The sequence below is a fragment of the Suricata suricatta genome, chromosome 13 (genome assembly GCF_006229205.1).
Source record: "Suricata suricatta isolate VVHF042 chromosome 13, meerkat_22Aug2017_6uvM2_HiC, whole genome shotgun sequence".
Lineage (NCBI taxonomy): Eukaryota > Metazoa > Chordata > Mammalia > Carnivora > Herpestidae > Suricata > Suricata suricatta.
This window is the reverse complement of record NC_043712.1, coordinates 46,558,994-46,582,809: the sequence shown is the minus strand read 5'-3', so window position 1 is coordinate 46,582,809 and position 23,816 is coordinate 46,558,994. Positions and strand designations below refer to the sequence as shown.

At 42.0% G+C, this 23,816-nt stretch overlaps 1 protein-coding gene across 7 annotated transcripts in view; it reads right to left on the bottom strand.

Annotated features, from left to right (window-relative positions):
* Positions 1 to 2,547: 2,547 nt before the first annotated feature.
* LOC115277093 (cyclin-dependent kinase inhibitor 2A-like) overlaps positions 2,548 to 23,816 on the bottom strand; it is a 31,043-nt gene continuing 9,774 nt past the window's right edge. For 2 of the 7 annotated variants that reach the window (XM_029921205.1, XM_029921206.1), the window contains exons 2-3: positions 5,067 to 5,299; positions 2,548 to 2,760 (exon numbers count right to left, since the gene is read on the bottom strand). In XM_029921205.1, the coding sequence (XP_029777065.1) occupies positions 2,736 to 2,760; positions 5,067 to 5,299 (258 nt within the window). In that variant the 3' untranslated portion in view covers positions 2,548 to 2,735. The other 5 variants (XM_029921203.1, XM_029921207.1, XM_029921208.1 and 2 more) reach the window with 4 other exon arrangements.

Here is a 23,816-nt window from a genome sequence, read left to right as displayed (position 1 = left end):
TTTTTTTTTTTTTTGGTTGAAATGGAAGAGCTGATCCATTAATGTATATGGAATTGCAATGGACCCCAGACACACGCTCTAAACATTAAAATACTTCTGAAAAAGAACAAAGAGTACTCACATTTCCAACTTTGAAACAAGTAATACAAAGGTACAGTAATCAAAATAGTGTAGTGACTATAGTGACATAAAGGTAGACATATATCTCAATGGAATAGAATTGAATATCTAGAAATAAACCAGTATCTCTATAGTCAATTGATTATTGGCAAGGATCCCAGATGATCCAGTTAGCAAAGAGTAGCCTCTTTAACAAATGATGCTAGGACAATTGGATATCCATACAAAAAAGAATGAAGTTAGAGTTCTACCTTATACTATATGCAAACAACAACAAAACACCCAACAGAAAAAAAACAAAAAACAAAAATGGATCAAAGACCTAAGTGCAAGATATAAAGCTGTAAAAGTCATAGAAGAAAACATAGAGGTAAATTCTTATGTCCATGGATTCCTAGATATGGCACTAAAAGCACAACAAAAGAAAAACAAAATTGACTACACTTAAACAAAATTAAAGTCTTTTGTGAATCAAAAGACACAAGAAAATGAAAATGACAGCACATAATGAAAAAAAATATTTATAAATGATATATTTGATAAAGGCCTATATTCATAATATACAAAGAACTCCTAGAACTTAACAAAAATAAAAAATTCAAAAATGGGCAAAGGACTTGAATAGACATTTCTCCTAAGAAAATATGCAAATGACCAACAAACACATCTGTAGTCATTAAGGAAATGCAAATGAAATCTGTAATTAGATACCACTTCATACCCACTAGATGGCTTCTAAAAAAAACCCAAAACGACAAGTGTTATTGAGGATATGGAGATATTAGAACCCTTGTATATTGTTGTGGGAATGTTTAATGGTGCAGCTACTGTGGGAAACAGTTTGACAGTTCCTCAAAAAATTAAACATAGAATTATATGATCCAGTAGTTCCACTCCTAGGTATATGCCCAAAATAATGGAAAACAAGTATTCAAACACTTATATATGAATGTAGCACTAGTTGCAATAGCTAAAAGGTGGAAACAACCCAAACATCCATTATGAGATGGCATAAGCTGTGGAATACTATTCAGCCATAAAAATGAATGAAGTACTGGTATGTGCTACAACATGGATGAACCACACAACGTATTGTATGCTTTCACTTATATGAAATGTCCAGAATAGGTAAATTCATAGACAAAAGGAGATTAGTGGTTACCAGGGCCTGGGGATGGGGGATTTAATGAGTATGCCTAATAGATACAGGGTCTCCTTTAGAGGTGATGGAAATGTTTTTGAATTAGATAAATGGTGGTGGTTGCACAACATTGTGAGTTTACTAAATACCACCTAATTGTACAGTTTAAAATTGTTAATTTTGGGGTGCCTGGGTGGCTTAGTCAGTTGAACATCCAACTCTTGATATCAGCTCAGGTCCTGATCGATCTCTCTCTCTCTCTCTCTCTCTCTCCCTCCCCCTCCCTCTCCCTCTCTTCCTCTCTCCCTCTCTCCCTCTCTCCCTCTCTCCCTTCTCTCTTCTGTGCACACTCTCTCAAAATAAAATTAATTTTGTTATATGAATTGCACCTCAGAAAAATAAGTAACGAAGGTATGAGACTCCTAATGCAGAGGAGGCAGCATGGCCTCCTGGCCTCTGTTGAACTTGGAGTCACATTCCTCTTGCTGCTATGGCAGAGAAGCTGGAGTTGCTTTTGGTTTGAGTGGCAGTCAGTAGCTACTTCACAGCCCTCTGGAACCACTGTGGGGAAGTTTCAGAAAGCTGTGCAAGGCATGGTTGGGGGCAGTTCAGTCAGGCCCCAACAGACTGCATGTGGTTGTGGACCCCACTTTGCTGGCTCAGTCACCTGCTTGTTTTAAGGATTTGGGCAAAATCCCCAAACCTTGAGGGGCTCAGCTCCTGCAGCCAGATAAGTAATGGAAAGCTAACCATGAGTCTGTCAATCTGGCATCTCCCTGGAGTTTCTGTTAATCACTTTTTACCCCATTTCACTGATCTTAAGACCCAGATTTTGACATTATCTAAAATTCGGATGTCTTACAATTCATGCTGTACAATGTACATTTATCTTCTGTAAACAAGACTACTTTCTAGTCAGTGAAATTGGCATTAAAATTTTTAGTCATGCGTTTGTGTGTTCATTAGTTGATGTCTATCTCCACCTCCCATACCCATGGCAAGACACCATAATAGGTACTCAGTAAATATTGATTGAATAAATGAGTAAACAAAAGAATACTTTAAAAAATGAGTTTTGGCAGTGCCACTTAATGGCAGTTTGACACAAGAAAGGCCATGTACCCCATTTACGTTTTCTATCCTTAGTTCACTAAGTATCTATAAAAACAAAAGTGCCCTTTGAGGTGCCAGGCTGGAAAGAGGAAGTGCCTGTATAGACGTGTTTTCAGGGCCTGAGAATTTGCTCCAGAAAACTCTAAGCCAATAATAAGAAGGCAGAAACCATATTGCTTTTTCATCTTTTATAACAATGTATAAATGGAAATACAAATGGAAATTTAGCGAAAGGGGAAGGCAGATTTAAAAAGCACTATTTGATATATGGCAACTAAGAAAGCAGGGAAGAGTTGGGTGGAGTGGGGGTTTTCCTCTTGGCTGAGTGAAGCGCAAAACCATATTGAAGTGTCTTCAGATCTCAATGATTCTTTAAGTCCAGCTGTCTGCAGGCGGTAGAAAGAAAAAAAGACATTAGAAACCGTAAGTCAAGGATGTGCGACAGATCCCGCCTTCCTCTCTTGAAATCTCCTGCTTGGTATTCAGACATTTATGGACAAGATTTTCGAACGGCTTCCCTGGCACGTACACCTCCTCTCAATATCCAACCCTCAGCACAGGGTCTGTGCATCAAGGCCGGACCCTGCCAGCAGGTGCACTCCCTGGCCTCGCTGGCTGATACGCATAGCGTCCACTGCGCGGCTGGCCGGGCTCGCCAGCAGCTCCGGGCCCGCCAGGCGAGGGCAGAGAGAGCTCCACTCCGCCTCGCCGCCTCGCAGTAGGCTTGCGACGGGAAAGTCCCGGTGTATAACGCGTGCTGCGGACGTGCAGCACACAGCGCCTGGCGCAGGCCTTGAAAATACCGCCTCGCTCTTAGCGCATCTGCAGGCCACTCAGCGAACACGCGTGAGCTGAGGGCACCCGAAGCTCAGGAGCGGCGGGCCAGTATAGAAACCTTCGGTTCCAGACCTGTCCTCTTTCTCCCCAGGTTCCCTCTCCCAAACCTGCTAATGGCTTCCTAAAGTCTCTCAAACAAAATCCACGTTTCAACCTAACATCCTTTCTTTGACCTACGTGCTGGTGTGTCATCTGGCCTTTGCCCTCCTCTCTGATCTCCTTGTGTCCGCGCTCCAGCGCCCGCCTTTCTGTCCTCCTAACCCGCCACATTGGCTCCTGCCCCAGTCTTCGGTCTCCGTAACTCGAGAGTGTCTGCCTCCAGTGGCTCATCGCTTCTCATTGGTTAGGCTCTCTGACCACTCTAGTTCTCTCTTCCTATTCATACTTTACTCTTACCCATCACATTGGTTTTACAAACTAACTCTTTGAAAACATACTGCTTATTGTTTAAAGTCTGTTTCTCAGAATGTAAGCTCTCTGAAGGCGGTCTCCTGTTTTGTCTCATTCACTTTTGGGCCCCATCAAAAATGGAGTAGGTCGCGGCGCGCGTAGTAGGATAAAGAGAAGGGAGGGAGAGGAGGGGCAGATGGATTTGTGTGTTAGGGTCAAATATCTTAGTTTTGCTTATAAAGGGTTGTAATATTTATTTATCTGTGACCCAATTCAATCATCCAATCCTTTTCCTCTTCAGCGCCGCACAGCCCTACGATTGGTCCCTCGACCTAAGTGGTGTCCGGATGCAAGCTTCAACTGGAGGAGAGAAAGGGTGGGCAGGCTAAAAGAGATCTTGCTTCCTGTCAAAGGCACAACATTCGGGGCATCGCTGGTCTAGGACCCAGAGGGAGCCTGTCCTCTAGGTCCTTTCAGGTGCCCCAATTCTGAGCCAAAATAGAATAGATATCAGTATCTTCAAAGTCATGGTTTACCTTAAACAATCGTGTTAATGCCATGTGTATATATAATGGTTCTTCAGGAAAAGAAATCAGCAAAATTGGTACTTCAAGTAGGCTGGGCTGGAGATGGAGAAATGGGGCCGGGAGAGAAGAAAGCCTGGTGGTTATAGAAGGAGAAGGCAAGGACGACCATCTAGCCATCTCCCTCTCTGAGCAATCTCTCTTGCAAACAAGAAAAGACCTGAGAATGAAAAGCTTAATCGAGGGTCTTTGTTTCTTAGAGAGTGCAGCAAATCCCCCTGTGCAGACTGCCAGGGTTGAAGAGGTCTCTCTCCCTTGGACAGCTCCCGAAAACAACACCGCAGAGAGCTGGGGGTCAGATTTAGTTGAATTTTACAACAGAGCCGGGAGTGATAGATTTCTGCCAGATGATGCCTCGCACAAATGGTTGTGGAAATAACGGGGTTGGTCCAGCTACCTAAGCTAATGTGGAAACAGGGCAGTTGAATGGGTGCGGCTGCCAACTAGTTTGTAGGAAGGGGTGGGGAGGGGGATGGGAACTCCTAGACCTCTAGCCCCCAGAGTCATCAAAGCTCCTTAGTCAAGGCCTTGAGCTGTGGGGAAGGTGAGTGTTTGGGGCCGGAGATACGGTAAGGTTTATGCGACGGACTTTAAAGTACAGAAATCCTTCTAGACTATTCCTGTCCACAGCCCTGGCCAGGCAGCACGACTGGGACACGGGTTGTTATACAGGGTGGCAGAGTGAGAGCTGACACGAGATCCGGATCCGAGACCCTGCTCTCCCGGTGCCAACTTTCTCTTCTGAAAAAGGAGTGCAGTGGAATGCTGAAGCTCTTTGCGGTCCATTTCATAAATCTTACACCTCACCTGCGGGACCTTCCACACCATCAATAGGGGTGTGGCTACCACTTCCGGTGCCCCCCATGGCTGCGCGAAGGTACCGGGCGACGTGGCGGTGGCCCCGCTCCTCAGCCAGGTCCACGGGCAGGCGGCCCCAGGCATCGCGCACATCCAGCCTCGCCCCGGCCCGGTGCAGCACCACCAGCGTGTCCAGGAAGCCCTCCCGGGCGGCGTCGTGCACAGGTCGGGTGAGGGTGGCGGGATCGGCGCAGTTGGGGTCCGCGCCGTGGAGGAGCAGCAGCTCGGCCACGCGGGCGCTGCCCATCATCATGACCTGCCGGAGGGAGCAGAGTGGTCAGGGTGGTGACAGGTGGCAGGAGCAGGATTCATTAAAAGAAACTATTCTTAAAGCCCCTCCCCGTGCAGACGCTGGTACAAGCTACAGGCGTCTAGCTACTATTTGCTTTCTGTTACCAACTCCCTTAGCTAGTTCTCCAGTGTACTCATTCCATTTTTCTGTACACATGGAATTCCATTATATTCTCCAAGCTTCTGTGGGGTTCCAGCCACACACACAGCACTGCCAGAGGCACAGACAACAGCAAAATGGTAAGGGACAAACTGGCTTAACAACAGCCTACCTAACTTCTTGTATCCTACCCCCCTCCCCTCTTTTGGTACTGAATTATGTAAGGCCCAGAGATTTTATATGGTTTTCTGCTGTATATCCAAGGTAACTGTTAAAAAAGCTAAAATGAAAACAACAAACCTTTAATTCTTGTAAAACTTTTAATCTAGTCAGCCTCCCAGAATGTTAAAATTCACTTTCTTTAATCATAAAATGAGACTTGTCTAACCAACCCCCAAATTCCTTCCGGTGATAAGCTAGATAATGCCTCCCAAAGATGTCCACTTGAAGGCTGTGAATATATTACCTGACATGGCAAAAGAGACTTTTCAGATGTGATTAAATTAAGAGTTCTGAGGGAGATTAACCTGGATTCTCAGGATGGGTCCAAAGGTAATCATAAGTTTCCTTACAAGAAGGTCACAGAGGATAGAGCTAAGAATGGAGGTCAGAGAAGAGATGCAGGGCCGTGAGCCAAGGAATGTTGATGGTCATTGGAAGTTGCAAAAGGCAAGGAAACAGATTCTCCCCTAGAACTTCCAAAAGCAATGCAGCCCTATGGACCCATTTTAGATGTCTGACCTCCAGAAATATAAGATAATAAATTTATGTTAGTTTGAGCCACTAAATTTGTGGTGATTTGTTACAGCAGAAATAGGGAATTAAGTAGCTTTCCAAGTTTACACTCTGAGAATTCATTAAATAGGAAGTGCTCCCGTCATTTGCTTCATAAATCATCTTTGAAACAAAGTCATCACCAAAGAGGAATTTTCAAATAGTATCCACAATCACAGCAATCTTACAATTTGAGTGCTGTATGGTGGATGGCAGTGATAGATAATTATTTTTTAGGGTAACTATTATTTATACTAGCTACACAACAGTGACTTATAAGGAGGAATTACTTATTTTTAGTTACATTGTATATTAAACATGAATTATTTAATTTCTCTAAACCAAGGAACCATAATGAGTTATACTGTGGTGGTTGATTCTTGTCCTAGAGAAAGTGAAACTGATTTTCAAAAAGGTAGAATATATAAGTGAAGCAAATTACAGCTACACAAAGAAAAAAACCTTGCAGTGCACTAGAACAATGCACTGTTTTAAAAGAAAATCTGGAAAAGCTCTCACACTGTTAACTGCTGATTTATGCAAGACTTCTAATAGATTATAGGGTCAACTTCCAGAACAAAGGGGCCACACCCAAAACCCAGAATCTTCTGGGAGCTCTACTGCAAGCGCCAGAGCGAGGAAACACACGTCTAAAACTTGTTTTGGGAAGACATCAATCTCCATGTCTGTATATGATGCAAGTGAAAATATAACAGATGAAACATTCTGTTTATCCAGTGAAGTGCTTTTCATTTAATTGATTTTAAATGTTTTCATTATTTTAAAGTATGAAAGGAAACCTAACATTTAAATATTTAAATAGCAATCCAAAGCAAAAAGAAAAAAATCAATTAAATGAATATTTGTAGGGTGTTAAATCCACTTGATAAGACATGAACTTTAATTAAAATTTTCTATAAACCAAAGAGTTCTATATTAAACACAAGTTTGGTTAGGGTTCTAAACCAAAATCATGCCCCCCTTTCTCTATGTTTTTATCCTCCCTTTAAACTAGAATTGCTAAAACTATCCAATTTTTTTCTTTTAGTATTTAAACAAACGACGTCTCTTCTAACATATTTCAGAACTTTAAGGCCAATGAAGTCTCCAGGCAAAATTTTAGAGATATCAAATTAGGAATCATGCATGCATTATTTTTAAAGGACTCGTGCTTTTCTTCTACTTTCACAAAACTATGTACTCTCAAAATCTTTCCACAATACAAATCCCACATAATCTCAAATTTTAAGGCATTTTGGTTTTATTTTTGTATCTGTATTTTATTTTTTTTTAAACATTTTTGAATGTTTATTTATGAGAGAGAGACAGAGAGACAGAAAGAGAGAATGAGACACAGAACTGGAAGTAGGGTCCAGGCTCCTGCAGTCAGCACACAGCCAGATGAGCCAAAGTCAAGAGGAGGCTTAACAGACCCGAGCCACCCAGGCACCCCTTATTTTTGTGTCTGTATTTTAAAGTGTATAAAATTTGTCCTACGTTAACAGTTTCAGGAAAGGAGGATGGACTCCTGCAATCTGTGAAACTGCAAATACAGTTACTTGCCTTTGTCTCATTATGCTGGATTTTGTGCCCTGAGCCTTAGTTTCATATACATTTTATTTTCCAGAATCAGAAATCATTGTCGATACTGGGTCTAAAACTAGGGTGGAGACTGCCTGGAAGAAATCGTTTTTTGTTTTTTGGGGTTTTTTTTTTTCCGCCTGGATTTAGGAAGTTAATGAAGGCAAACAAAAAAGACAAACACTCCCCCCCCCTCCAACTGGCCAAGGGGAGAAACGACATTTTTGAACAATGAGGAATTTAAAACTCTGTCCCAAGTAAGTTAATCTATAGCAAATAAAGTTAAAAAATAACAAAAATAATAGGAGATACCCTCAAAAGGGTAACTAAATTGGCAACATGTCAGGCAAGATCACACTAATGCTTTTCTTCATATATGTCTGTATTTTCTAAATTCTTACAAGCATATATTTTCCTTACTTGGTTAAAATAAAAAGACACACAATATATAGTTGCTCCTGAATAATTTCAGTTGATATTTATTCAACTTAAACAGCAGAGGTTTACACTGCAATGTCCCCCCACCGTAGCAAGGAAGATGGCCAGCTCCCTTCAGAGTCTGTGAGTTCCGAGCTAAGTGGGCCCAACAAACCTTACATTTCTTTAAAACCTTGCTTTTTACCCCAAACGTTCGTAACTGTATAGCTGATAAAAAACATACCTCGGGCTATATTAAAACAAATAGACTCTCCCCTCCAGATCTCTACGACGTTACACAGATCAGCACCCCCACAAGTCTCTTCATTCCTCCCGCGGCTTCCTAAGCCCCCAGGACTTGGACCGGGGGCGGCTCCCCCTCCAAACTCCTCGGGAGAACTCACCAGGGAGTCTTCCCTCACCCGAGACTCGCCGCGCTCACCGGGTACCAACTCTCCGGCAAACCTTGTGCTCCGGAGCCGCCCGCCACCCCCTCCTCCCGCTGCAGGCGGGAGTCGGCTCACCCACCTGAATCGGGCTCCGACCTAGGCGGTTGCGCGCATTGGGCGGCACTCCCGCCTCGAGCAGCGCCCGCACCTCTTCGGCGCGGCCCCGAGCAGCCGCGGTCGCGAGCCGGTCGGCCGAGGGCTCCATGCTGCTTCCCAGAGCTCGCCCCCCGGCTCCCTCCCTTCGTCTGCAGAGGTCGGGCGCCGGGCTGCGCGCCCCAGCCTCCCGTGACTTGCCCGCCCCTCCTCTCCACCTCCCGGCCGGCGGAAGCGGCCCCCAGACTCTGCCCTCCCCCTCCTCCTGCGGGCGTCTCTATCCCGGGGAGCGCCGTCGCTCTGAACTCACTGCCAGTGTGACACCCTGTTAAGTCGCCCCACGCGGGGCCTCTGCCTTCTAGGGGTCTTCCGCGGGCCGGGGGAAACGGGCGCGAGGAAATGGACGAAGCCTAGGGGGAGGGAGCCCTGGGCTCCTCCCCTGCTACCACCCTCCTCCCGCCGCGTCCCCCGCCCTCCTCTTGGGTGCTGCGCTCCCCCTGCCCCCAATGGAGGCGCACGCGGTCTCTGAGCGAGTTCACGCGATTAAAGCGAGATTTGTCTCCTCTTTCCCTTCCTCCCCAGTACAACGCCTCGCATTTGAAAGCCGCACAGGATTCCTAACTGCCAAGTTCGAACCAGGGTGTTTGATGTCGTAGGCAAAGTACTGCTTCCTCTTTTAATCAGAAACAGCTAACTCTTTTGGCAGCAAGAATCCTGCCCAGGATTGGTATCGCTGGTACCACTACATGGCTTCCCTACTTTTATTTACGTATTTAATTTTTAAAAAATGTTTATTTGTTTTTGAGAAAGAGTTGGGGGAGTGGCAGAGAGAGAGGAGACACAGAATACGAAGCAGGCTCGAACCCACGAACTATGAGATCATGACCTTAGCCCAGTCGGACCCCGCTTAACTGACTGAGCCTCCTCCCCTCCCCAGGCGCCCGGAGGCTCCCTACGTTTAGATACCTCTAGCCCCTCCACCACCCAATACCTGGGTTTTGAGTGCTGGGTCCATTATGCCAGAAATCCTAGCCCAAACATTCATTGCGGAAAGTTGGCCGACGGACCAGCAGCCCATCCTCACTACATACACACATGTAGAGTGGATGCGGACGGCGAATCCTTTTTTCCGAGACTTGTGCAATGCCTGGTACTAGTGCCTTGTATAAGGGTTGGCTCCGAGAAGGAGAAGATGAGGTCTATTTAATAGGGGTGTTGAAGATTTTTGCCAACAAGCCGATAGGAAACTGGCGAGGGAGTCACTGGTCTGTTCGACTCAGTTCTAAATAAATAATTACTCCTAGACTTGAATAAGTGCTCAGAGCTCTAGAAACAGAGTTGCTTAGTGATTCACAGACTAGGCTCACGCAGTGTCCTGGGTCCTGTCCTCTCCCGCCCCCGACTCTCCTTCCTACTGGAAAAACCTTACAATTATCCTAGTTATAAATCTGAGACTAACAGTGGTCCCTTCTTCATAGGGCTGTTGTGAGTTTTAAATGAACTGACGAACATATAAGCATTTAGAACAGTGCGGCACATATAGCAAGCAAAAGAAAATCCAGAAAGGTTCTAATTTTACCTGTGGTTAATTACTTTTCCCTGTGGCTAATATATTTTGTAATATATATTATTTTTAAAAATTGGATTGCTCAGGCTTTGCTGGTGCCTTTAAAGCACATGCCAAATGTCCCTACTACATAATCCAGCTTTACTTAAATCCAGTTCTACTTATGTTTCAATCCCTACATGACTTTTCCTGAAGTTCCCAGAATACTTTCTGTTTCTTTTAGCTTAGGTAAAACATGAATGCCAACTGAGGGGCATCTGGCTGGCTCTGATGGTAGCATATGTGAGTATTGATCTCTGGATCATGAGTTCAAGTCCCACATTGAGCTTAGAGATTACTTAAAAAAATAAAATGATGCCAGTTAAAACACTTACGGAATGTTAATCTGTTATAGAAATGCATTACTGTGCTTTCTATATTTTCTTCCAGGCACCTATCAGTTATCTGGGCAATATTGGTGTGGAAAATTCAAACTGTGGCTAAGTACATAAAATTCTAAAAAAAAAAACCCATAAAATTATTTTAATATAGCTTAAGGTATTGTATGATAGGGAAGGGAAAAATAGTAGTTGTGGTAATGGGAAGGAGGAACTGATTTCCCTTATAATGTATCTGGCTGTTAGATCAATATCAAAATTAGCTTCCACCACCAAAAAAATTGTTCTTAATCTTGACGCAGGGGAAGTAGGCCTTTGAGAATCTGTTAAAGGCTATAGACCCTCTCCTCAAAAAATAAAATATGCAGTGCTTTTTAAATTTTTTTAAAAAATGTTTTTTATTTATTTTTGATACAGAGAGAGACAGAGCATGAGAGGGGGAGGGTCAGAGAGAGAGGGAGGCACAGACTCTGAAGCAGGCTCCAGGCTCTGAGCTAGCTGTCAGCACAGAGCCTGACGTGGGGCTCAAACCCACGAACGTCAGATCTGACCTGAGCTGAAGTCAGAGGCTCAACCGACTGAGCCACCCAGGTGCCCCTGCAGTACTTTTTAAAACTAATGTGTTCATGGGGCATCTGAGTGACTCAGTCACTTAAGCGTCTGATTCTTGATGTCAGCTCAGATCATGATCTCACAGTCTTGTGAGTTCAAGCACCACATTGGGCTCTGGGCTGACCGTGTGGAGCCTGCTTAAAAATTTCCCCCTCTCTCTGCCCCATCCCACTCATGCTCTCTCTATGTCTCTCAAAATAAATAAATAAACTTAAAAAAAATAAACTAGTGAGTTAATTTGTACATGTATTTCTGAATGTAACTTTCAGGGGATTCGTAAATTCTTCTAAAACTCAAGTATGGAGGGGTTCCTGGGTGGCTAAGTCTGTTACGGGTCTGACTTCAGTGCAGGTCATGATCTCATGGCTCATGAGTTCGAGCCCCACGTCGGGCTCTGTGTTGACAGCTCAGAGGCTGGAGCCTGCTTCGTATACTGTGTCTCCCTCTCTTTCTGCCCCTTCCCCAACTGCAAAATGTGTCTCTCTAAGTAAACATTAAAAAAAAAGAACTCATTAAACTCTTAGATAACATACTGGACTGTTGTTTAAGGAAATGGGTGAAGGAAACATATTAAAACATCCCCTGATGAATTGTATACAGACATGGAGGTTGACTTTTTCCAAGAACAGGTTTTAAACAGGTATAACCTAACTCTGACACTTGCAGTGGACTCCCAAAAGATTATGGCATCCCTGGGTGTGGCCCTTTTGTTCTAGAAATTGATCCCCTACTCCAATAGAAATCTTGCATAAATAAGTAGTTAATAATAGTGTAAAACTTTCCTACTTTTTCTTGTAAGGAGCCTACATACTCCTAATTTCCTCTTCCATATCAATGCAGGCTTGAAGGCCAGTAGTTCAGAAGACATAAAATATAACCTGATGCTGGTTATTCTGGCTTCAGATAGACCACGTGTAAAATGGAATCATAATATATTTCATAAGTTGATAAAATGAGATGATATATGCCAAAGAGCTTTTTAAATCCTAAACTTGTTACATATTATCTTTAAAAAATTTTTTATACTTACTTATTATTGATACAGAGAGAAACAGAGCATGAGTGGGGGAGGGGCAGAGAGAGAGGGAGACACAGAATTTGAAACAGGCTCTAGGCTCTGAGCTGTCTGCATAAAGCTCAATGCGGGGCTCAAACCCACAAACCGTGAGATCATGACCTGAGCCAAAGTCGGGTGCTTAACTGACTGAGCCAACCAGGTGTCCCTATCTGTTTTTTAAAGTTTATTTATTTTGAGAGTGAGGGAGCAGGGGAGGGGCAGAGAGAGAAAAGGAGAGAGAAAGTCCCAAGCAGGCTCCACGCTGACAGTGCAGAGCCCGGTGCGGGACTTGAACTCACCAACAGTGAGATCATGACCTGAGCCAAAATAAAAAATCAGACAACCCACTGAGCCACCCAGGTGCCCCTACATATCATTATTATTATTCCTTGAAAATGTCATGGCCTTATTTAGATCAGCGTTGCCTTGGCAGTTTTGAAAATCTATGCTATGAAATTTAAACTTGTTTAATGTTGATACACTTTTTAAGAAAAAAACTAACACTCGTTAATTCATTTGACAAACTCAGAGGCTGATGGTGGAGCATGGAGGTGGGGGAGGGTGTTAAACATAATGATTCTAGTGTAGGGCTGCATGGATTCAACCCTGTACTTTTCATCTAATGCTCCTATGACTTTGAACAAAGTTACTTGACGCATCTGGGTCTGTTTTCTCGTCTGTGTAAATAAGATAGAGATGCCTCAAAGAACTGTTATAGGTATCAAATGTGGCATTGCATGTAATGTGTGTGGAAGAGCAAAAGGAAGCAGAGGATGACACAGGAAAGTGAAAAAGGAACCAACTTTCTGGTGGCTCAGGCAGAGGCTGCATGGATGCTGACAGCTGACCCTAGCCTTGGCAAAAGGTGCAGCAGTTTAAAAGATGTAAAAGGAGGAGCAAGATGTTCCAAACAAAGGTGAGAGCATGTGGAAAGGCACAAGAACACGGAAGATAATTGACTGGGAAGTATGGTGAGAAGCTGGAGAAATAAACTCCTGGATGGTGAGCCTTCAGAGGAGGCTGGGAAGGGCTGCTCAGATTGTCAGAAGGAAAACCAGGAGTGGGATGGTAAGGAAGTGGGACACTGTGTAGACTGCTTTCCCAGCTTAGTGGTCACAGTTCACAGCAATGGAGGCAGGGGGGAGGCAGGGGGGAGGCTTGGCCACACACAAGGAACGGTGCCAGGTGAAGGGAAGGACAGTTAGAAGAGAAAAAAAAGGGAAGCTGAGGACCCAGGCTAGATAAGGTATTTCTGAGGACCTGAGGTGTTTAAAAAGTCAGGGAAAAATGGAATACAAGACGCAGAGAGGTCATAAATTTTGATGCAGAAGACACAGCTAGATTTGAGAAAGAAGAAAAGGTCAAGGCAGGGAGGAAATTGAAGCACTTCCTTTCATGAACAAAGCAAATGGCTTGTTTGCAGTGAGCATAAGATGGTGGATTAGGAAGTGAGAGTGAATGCCATATCTGATAAAGGGTTAGTATCCAAAATATATAAAGACCTTATAAAACTCAAAACCCAAAAATCAAATAATTCACTTAAAAGTGTGCAGAACACATGAATGGACATTTTTCCAAAGAAGATATACAGATGGCAAACAGACATATGAAAAATGTTCAACATCAATCATCATCAAGGAAATCCGAATGAAAACTACAATGAGATATCAACTCATACCTGTCAGAATGGCTAAAATTAAGAAACAACAGGTGTTGGTGAGGATGCAGAGAAAAGGAAACCCTCTTACACTCTTGGTAGGAATGCAAACTGGTGCAGTCACTCTGGAGAACAGTATGGAGATTCCTCAAAAAATTAAACATTGAACTACCCTACAACTCAGCAATTGCACTACCAGGTATTATATTCAAAGCATACAAAAATAATAATTTGAAGGGATACATGCACCCTGATGTTTATAACAGTATCATCTACTATGGCCAATTATGGAAAGAGCCCAAATGTCCATTGACTGATGAATGGATAAAGAAGATGTGGTGTGTGTGTGTATTATATATATACATATATAATTGAATTATATATTGGAATATATATAATGGGATATTACTCAGCCATCAAAAAGAATGAAATCTTGCCATTTACAACAATGTGGATGGAGCTAAGAGTATTATTCTAAGCAAAATAAGTCAATCAGAGAAATACAAATACCATTGATTTCACTCATATGTAGAATTTAAGAAGCAAAACAAAATAGAAAAACCAAAAACATACCCTTAACTATAGAGAACAAACTAATGGTTACCAGAGAAGAATTGGGTGGGGGATGGGTTAAATGGGTGATAGGGATTAAGGAGGGCACTTGAATAAAAGTGATGAATCACTAAATTGTACACCTGAAACTAATAAAACACTGTATGCTAACTTGAATTTAAATAAAAATTTGTATTAACTTATTATTATATTATTATATAAATTTATATATCTATTTATAAAAAAAGGAAGTGAGAGTGGTGAAGATTTAGAATATCTGTTATTAGAAGAAAGGGATGGGCCAAGTAGGACTTAAAGAAGCATTTCATCAGCCCAGATAACCCAGCCAGGTGGAGATCATGACTCCGCAGGAGCATCTGACTATTTTATTTAAATTAAAGAAAGCTTTGCAACAGTGCTACACCAGTAACCCTACAAATCAAAGAACAGTAATTCTAGATGTGACTATTAATTTAACACATCACCAGAATTAAATAGAAAGATATTTAAGAAGGTAGTATTCTGAAATTAGCTCCTGATTCTGACAAGGCACTGCAGGATTGGCAAGATAGGATATGCATTGTGTGCAAACATATCATATGATAACATTTATTGGAAAAATAAAAGGTGTTGGAGAAATAGCTCTGAATTGGAACCAAATGACAGTCCTGATGTAGCTAGTGAACCGCTGTTTGACTATGAACTCCTTTGAGACTATTTTTAGCTTCAATGTCCATATCTTTAAAATGAGCTCATTCTTGCTCTATTTGTTATACTTCATGAGGTTATTATATCAAGTGAGACACACATGAAAGCTGTTTTTAAAAGCATATATATCTTTACCATTTTAATATTAGCATTGTTATTAAACAATTGTTCAAAATACAGTTTGAGGTAAAAAGTAAAATATACATAGAATATCTCTGGAAAGATATAGAAAAGTCTGTTAACTGTTGGGAGAGAAAATGAGGAAAAGGGATGGCCATGGGACTTTCTTTTTCACGTTCTGCAACTTGTAATGTTTGAATTTTGTACTATGTGCATACATTAGCCATTATAATTAATTAAACATATGAATTTATTAGGCAAATAAGAGTTATGTTTCTGAAAAACATCATTCATAACTTTGCCAAAGAGTAAGTTAATACAGACTGTATGTCAGCTGCTTGGCTTTAAGCTGTAGGTCCAAAAAAATGACGGTTCCAAGTCAAGAGAGTGTTTTGGGAACAACCATCAACAAGTTTGCTTCTCTGAAGGAGGGAGGTGGTTCTGAAATGGGATGAGCGCTTGAGGGAAGTCTACATTAATAGTATAGGAGAAGGAAAATGAATTTGGATAACTGACACCCCAGACCTGTGTTATCAAGGAAAAGATGCCTCAGGGTCTGGAGAGGATCCCATAATTAAGGAGAGTTTCTCAGGAAATAGCTTATTTGAGGAAACGATGCTGTGTAATAGCACTTCTGGACATAACTGGGTCAGGCCAGAATATAGAATAGATGGACTCTAGAATTGAATGTTAGGTGCAGTAGAGGATTATTAGAAGACTAAGGCAATGGGATAATAATTTCATGCACCCCTTTTAATTTAGAAGAATTTAATGACTTAAGGAAAAAAGAACCCCTGGCCTATCACCTTGAACAAGTCATACTTTATTCTGGCTTCAATATTCTCATCTACAAAGCAAGTATATTAATGATTGCCTCAAAAATTTATTTTTCATCCAAGAAACATGTTCCTCCCTTAAAGTGTGCCTAGTTAAGAATCCTGGGGATTCAATGTCCAATCTGGGTATTTTAAATGGGAAAGAAGGACTTCCTTGGATGAGAAATGGCAAAGAATGAAGGATAAGCCTTCCCTTTATTTACTTTCCCACAAGAAGAAAACGCCTTTAACATGAAAGGGAGACCCCTGAGAAAACAGAAAAGTCGTCTGAACAAGTTTGCTGAGGAAGGGATCCAGGGTTATCTCTTGGAAAATTCAAGATGGAGGATATTTCCTTCTCCCTTTTAATATTCTCTAGTCAACTTCAATATAGCACAATTGCTGAGTTCCTGGTATAGATAAGGTGCTCTTTTAGGGACTCTATGATGTCTCTGTTCACTTAGAATTACTGTAATTTTTCTCTTCTTGTTCAGACAGGGCTTTGGCAAGGAACATGAAACTCCAAATGCCTTCACTTATTATAAACTTGATACATTATTATAGGTAAGTCACAATTTTTCCAATTTTAGTTTCCAAAGTATTAACTGGGTACAGAATCTGCAGTAGCTATCATCTTCCCAAGATCATGTTGAGGATAACTTAGAAGTGTATTATATGTTGTATAGCAGATATCTTTTCTAAATTGTGTGCAAAACAAATATTATTTCAAATCTATGTAAGGAGCTTACTATAAAGTATCTATAGAGTGGATTCTTATGAAATGAGGATTCTCTGTAGCTCATGAAAACAATCATTCCCAAATTCAACCATCTTGTAAATGTCTGCTTTTGTTTATGGAGAAGTTTCTGAGGTGAATTACTTATATCTATTTGTATGTATTTGGCCAGTTGAGAAAACTAAAATATTAGCACAGTGTGTGTGTGTGTGTGTGTGTGTGTGTGTGTGTGTGTGTGTGTGTGTATCTATCTATAGGCTGTATTTGTGTGTATGTGTGTAATTTTTTTTTATACCTGTAGAGATACTGAGAATTAGCCTAATCCCAAGGAACAAAATAATAAGGTATATACTTAGAGGAGAGACAGACAGAAATAAAGAATAGGAAATTCACTCAAAATTGCCAAGAAAATCATAATGGCTACCATTTATTGAGCCCCAACTATGTGACAAGCATTAAGCAGCTTCACATATGTCACTTCTAATCCCACAAGTGTCCTGTGGGGTAGAGAGTATTACTCTTCCTTCACAGACCAGAAGAGAAACCCAGAGTGCTTCAGGAACCGTATGCACAAGGAGATGGAACCCAAACTGCTGACTGATTTGTGCAGTGCGTGGTGGACAACTCAGCACTGCTTTCTTTTCTTTGCAAGTTGAGAAGGGTGGCAGATCCTGGCCCAAGGTGATGGGATCTCCACTTTCTGGAAGTACTATGTTTCTCAGTGATGCATGGTGGGTTAAAAATACACATAATGACAGAAATTTGGATCTTGATGTCCTTTCAGAGTCATTTAACTCTTTTATTTTTTAACAACTTTTTCCTGATTATAGTCCATGTGTACACAAAATTTTAAGGAATGAGATGCATAAAGAAAATGAAAAATGACACTGCACAGAAGCAATGACTATTAACATTTTGAAATATTTCCTTTCTTTTTCCTTGCTTAGTTCTTGTGGGTATAACACAATTCTGAAATAAGCTTTCCTCTCACTTATTATTAAAACATTTCCCTAAATTCTCCCAAAAATAACTTTATAAGCACTTTTAACAGCTGCAACTTATTCCACTGAAACAATGTTACACTTTACTTAATGATGCCCCTGTTGTCAGATATTTAAGGTGTTTCTAGTTGCTACAATAGTCTTGCAGTTTTTCACAAAGTATAAGGCTCTTGACACATATTGCAAAACTGCTTTTCAAAGAGCTACCCCCTTGATTTAGAGATAAGAAAATGGAGGGGTGGTACATTACCATGGTTACACAGTTAATAAATATTTGCTGCAGGTTTTGAATCAATCCTCTCTCCATAATCTTTTTCTATGATTACAGCTATTTACTCTGACTTGGACAGGTGTAGTTGGAGAGATTGTCAACCACATCCTTCATAATCTGGGAGGAGACACAAATGCAGGATGATAATGGGACAGTCCCAGTCTGGATAACCTGACAGACCTGACCCCTTATTTACCAGCTCTGTGGGCTTGAATACATTATGGGAACTTTCTGAGCCTCCATTTCCCCACCTCTCAAAGTGGGGAAAATAAAGCTTCCCTCATAGGGTTATTATAAAGAATAAAGAATGTCAGATATATAAAAATCTAAGCACACAGTAGGATCAGTAAATAGAACTTGCTTTTTTGGGGGAAAATAGACATGGCATTTACTCTCCTGTTACTCATCTAGGCCATCAAAGTCAATTTCCTCTGAGGTATTTTTTGTTCATTACTATACATTCTGGCTGGTCTCTGAGGTTTGAACAAGCTAACTCCCTTCCCAAAGGTGTGATTAATTTTGTCTTCTTTGAATTCTAACCTCTGGAAAACAGAGCTTCTTTGTAATAAAGTTGGCTGTGTAAAACAAAAGAACTTCCACAAAAACCTTCATAAAATCACGGAAAGTAACAATGAAGTATGTCAGTGTTTAATGTTTTCTCTGCATTCATTGCCACCCACCACTATTCCTGGTGTGCAGTTCAAATACCAGGTACAATGGGGGCAACTATATGCCAACCAGGGGGATATAAAGTTTACTTCCTCTAAACCTCTGTTCCTAACCTTCCTCTTTTTCCTCCTGATGGGACAGATTTTCTCCTTTCAAACACATGTTTCCCTCTTCATTGCTAAGCATGAGCTTTCAGTGGAAAATGGAAACTTTGGAAATGATAGGAATGCTTGGTATCTTGACTTTGTGTGTGTGTGAAACTTCTCTGAATACATCAAATTGTATACTTTAAATATACATAGTCTGTTGTATGTAAAATCAACCTCAAGAAAGGAGTGAAAAGAAAAGCATATATACAAAACTAAGAAAATGAAGCATGAAATGAAGAGCAAATTGAGCTATGAAGCATATAGGAATTTCGTGGAAGCCACCACTATCCTGAGTTGAGCCCCTTATACCTATAGAGGTTTATCACAAAGTCATACAAGGTTCCCAAGTATAACCTATCTTAAAGGGCCCGTTTGCCCCAAGTTCTTCCCCAACCTGTATACACTGGCATCTGAAATTCTTCCTGGTATTGTCACTCCCGCCCAGCCTCTGGAGACAGGGCCTTTCCAATTGAGTGTGTGTGCACATCATGCTACCTCATTAGCTAATGCCTTGCTTTACTTACACTACTAACTCCTAACATTTCCCCCCAGGAACCCTGATTTGCATACCAGGGGGATTCTGTGACTCTAAGGTTTGAAAGAGGCTCATAATTTTTCAAGTGATAAATTTGCATGTGGCATAATTAGCAGAACTCCCAAACAGCTATTAAACCTTGGGCATCACTTACTCCTTGCTCAGTCCTTCTATCCCTAATGCCCTACCCTGTCCCCTCACCCACTCACATGGAAGCAAAGATGGACCATCATGACTCTGACTGATGCCTTTGACCCTGGCCTCATGTTGCTTGTGACCAGAGGGCTGAATTTTCCTTCTGCCTGTTTCATGCCTATCCACCCTCCTCCTGTCCATATCATTTGCTGTACTGTTTTTTTTAGGGGGGTGGTAATAAGTCACTCAAATAGTTCTTTATGATCTTCTGTGTAAATCTTTAGAAGTGCTACTTCTCATGCTGTCCTGGGGTTGCAGGCCAGTCAGCTGGGTAGCATTTCAGAGAGATTTGCTGAGTGTGATTGTTCTATGTGGGCTCATAGCCATTGTGCCAAGTTTGGTGTGTGGGAATAATATGTGGGACTGGCAAATGTAGAATGTGGGGAGAACATGGGGATTAAATCAGGAACAAGATGGCGCCAGGTCCTGGTGGGGGTGCTGACAGGCTGGAAAACTGGGTATTGGAGGCCATAAGGAGACCCTACCAACATCCCAGGGCTGCACAGCTTCCTCCCTGTCCTCTGTCTCAGTGGTTCAGAAACATGGCATGAGGCTCTGGACACCCCTCTTCCAGGCACACCATCCTCCCAGGAGCCTGGAATCCACACATGTCTTACTTCCACTCAAAGGAAGCAATTCAGATTTAAGTTAAGCGTTTAACTTAATGATGAGATAACCCATGCACCTTGAAGAGGACAGCATGGAGCCTTGCCTTTGCTCTAGCATCTATAGGTTGGTGCAGTCACACACAAGGCTCATTTGTGAAGATGTCTCTGAACTGTATGCACTGAAGATAACTATAGAGGTTTAACACTTCTGCTCTTAAATTAATGATATACAATTAATGAGCCTTCATTTTTAAATCCTATACAAATACAAATGATAGTGTCATCTCCAACTGTAAGCTTCTCTACTTGAATGCTGAATATGATCAGTGTCCCTTTAAGTTGAATTAGAGCATGTGATTCCTCAGGGGTATGGCGGGATAAAACTCTGTATGCCATTTCCAAGGTTTAATTATGGTACATTCTTAAAAAGCAGAATTTCAGAGTTGACTCCAAAACATGTTTCGGTGACTGATCTTTTGGGGTTGTGGCCACAAGAGAGGGCTGACAGAAACTGGAGGACAGCTCATAAATCTCCTGTTTTCAGCCTGAGGTTTACCAGGCTCCACAATCAGCACATTTCCAAACAAAGGACAGATAGATTCCTGTAAGATAATGAGGCAGGTATAAAGGAAATGCAGTGGTACTCAAATATTGTACCCAACAGAATATCCTTTTGCAAACAGACCCAGGGGGATGCTTGGCCAGGGAGCAGATATACTTTCTTGACAAGAGGTTCTGAGAACTACCAACAATGGCTGGCCCAGTGGCTTAGAATGGGAAAAACTGAGATGTTACAATCTTTTATTTCAAAGACTGGAGTAACAGAAACAAGATGGTGGCTTCTGACAAGAATGGGGACATCCTTGCAGGACTCACTGTGTGTCCATTTCCATTCAATGAAGCGTGCTCCTGCACTGCAGATGCAGGAGTTGAAAACACTGGAGAGCTTGAGGGCCCTCAACACTGAGTCAGTATCTCTCCTCTCATTTGGGGACTTTTTGTCAAATCATGGGACACCATTTGGTATTTGAGTCCTAATGGGAGTGTGTAATTGAATAGGACTGGGGACTAAGGAAAGGGACAGAAGGGACATGAAAGAAGGAAAACATGAAGAGGAATTGGGTCCTAGGCTGATGAATTCTGAGGTCTCTTTCAGCCAAGGTCACTTGGATGGATGAAGCCAAATTCAAAGAGAGTGTGCCTGTTTATCCTTTGTGATCTGCTTAACTGCATGAGACACAAGTATTCAGAGAATTTTTTCCTTTGTGGCAAGAGAGAATTCCTTGGCCTCAGGAACACTGTGAGTTGAGAAAACTCAAAAGTCTGGAAGAGGCAGGTTTAAAAGGTCTGTCTGCAGCCACAAATTTGCCTGGCAGGTAATGAGTTGCATACGGGGAAACTGCTGAGCTTTTGCATGGGGCGGGGAGAGGAGCATTGCATCTCAGTGAAATAAAGACATATAGTGTGGGTGCCATCACTCTGCACAACCATGTTGCTGATCACTGCCCAGCTGTAGCTGCACCAGGCAAGCAACCTTGCTGGTGTCTGCTCTCTTAGAGGAAGGCATTCAGGGGCATGCCCCAACACAAGGTTATGGATGTATAGGATGAACATGGGAGCTGGATCAGAAGTAGGAGCTGACTTCTGTCCTTACAATGAGGGAGAGAAAATTGCATTCACCCGTGCTCCTGTTAGAGAGAGCTCTGAATATATTTGGGTGAAGAACTACTTTAATAAGCCACTTGGGGCAGAGGGTGAGACCCAAGAGTCTCGTCAAGCTAGAGAAGTTATTATTAAACTGCTCTGCCATGATAAGGAGAGGAATTTGTCATAATTGTAAGAGGGAAGAGGAAAAGAAAGGAGAGAAAAGAAAGTGAGGGAAAGTGGGGGGGGGTGTTGAGAAAAGAGGTGTGAGAAAAATACCTCTCCATGGCTCTGGCTCCAGCCCCAACGCTTTTTTTTTTTTTAGTTTATTTATTTAGTTTGAGAGAGAGAGAGAGAGAGAGAGAGAGAGAGAGAGAGAATCCCAAGGAGGCTCTGCACGGTCAGCATGGAGCCCAATTGGGGGGGGGGCATTTAATGAAGCAAGAGATCATGACCTGATCTGAAACCAAGAATCTGATGCTCAACCGACTAAGCCACGCAGGCACCCCACCAACCCCAACTCTTAAATAGTGAGGAAGCTCATTATGGGGTTTAGTGAAAATCTCTGAAGGAGCTCAGTTTCGGGTCTGGGTACGGTGGGTGAAATAGAGGCAGCACCCACGAGTGTGATCATCATTGGGGAGGAGCCCACAAGCACATTAATCATGGACAATCTCAGTATCACAGCACAACCTTTGGATCTTAATGGGTGGTAGAACTGGTTTTGAACCAAGTTTTCCTTATTCACCCAAAGACAGGGGTAGTGGGGATGTGGGCAGCTAAAATCCAGGTACTTATGTAGAACTATAAAGCAACTGGAATATCTGAAGATTGTGGTCATCAGTATATTTTGAATGAGACATGCTATCTAAAATAAAAGGAAGTATTATAGAATCTAATGAATTTGGACATAGGGCCTCTAAGGAGGAAATTAAGGTAAAATGAGGTCATATGGGAAGACCCTAATCCGTGTAAGTTATTTGGGAGATAGGGCTTTCAAAGCAGTAATTCAGTTAATCTAAGGCCATTAGAGAGGCTCCTTGATCCGGTATCACTGATGTCCTATAAGAAAAATACCAGGGTCAGGCAGTCAAGCACAGAGGAAAGACCATATGAAGAGGCGGCAAGAAGGTGGCTGTCTGCAAGACTAGGAGAGAGAGTCCTCACAAGAAACCAATGCCGCTGGCATATTGATCTTGAACTTCCAGCCTCCAGAACTGTGAGAAAATAAACGTATGTGGTTTATGGGGAAAAAAGGGAAAGACTCCATTTTTGCTTTTGCTGCTGATGCATATATGTGCTATTAGAATGCAAAGAAACTATTGACACAGAGAAATAGTTAAGTTTTTACCCCTGGAGGTAAGGGTTGGAAGTTCATGGTTGATTGGGTTAGCAGCGAAGTAGGATCCTCTAACTTCAGGGGAATCTTCTAAGTTGAAGCTTTCCTCTTCAGATGGAGAGCTCATTGCCCTCTTCCCCACAATTACCCTTTAAGAGCAGCCTGCCTTCTTGGGGCTTTATGGTCCTACTGTTATGTTCACTTGTTGTTGTTGTTGTTGCTTTTTCTGGACTTCTAAAGCCAAACTGTCATCTGACATAATAAAAGATCATTAAAAATAGTTCTTGTTTTGGACTGTTCTTCCTCAAGTCACATTCTTCACCTAATATGTGACTAAACTCCTCTGGCACAGATCAACTTCATAATGATACGTATCAATGCTGAATAAATCAGGAAATGTTTCTTATTCATGTTTAGCACCTTTTACTCACAGATTTAACATCTCCATTCATGTTT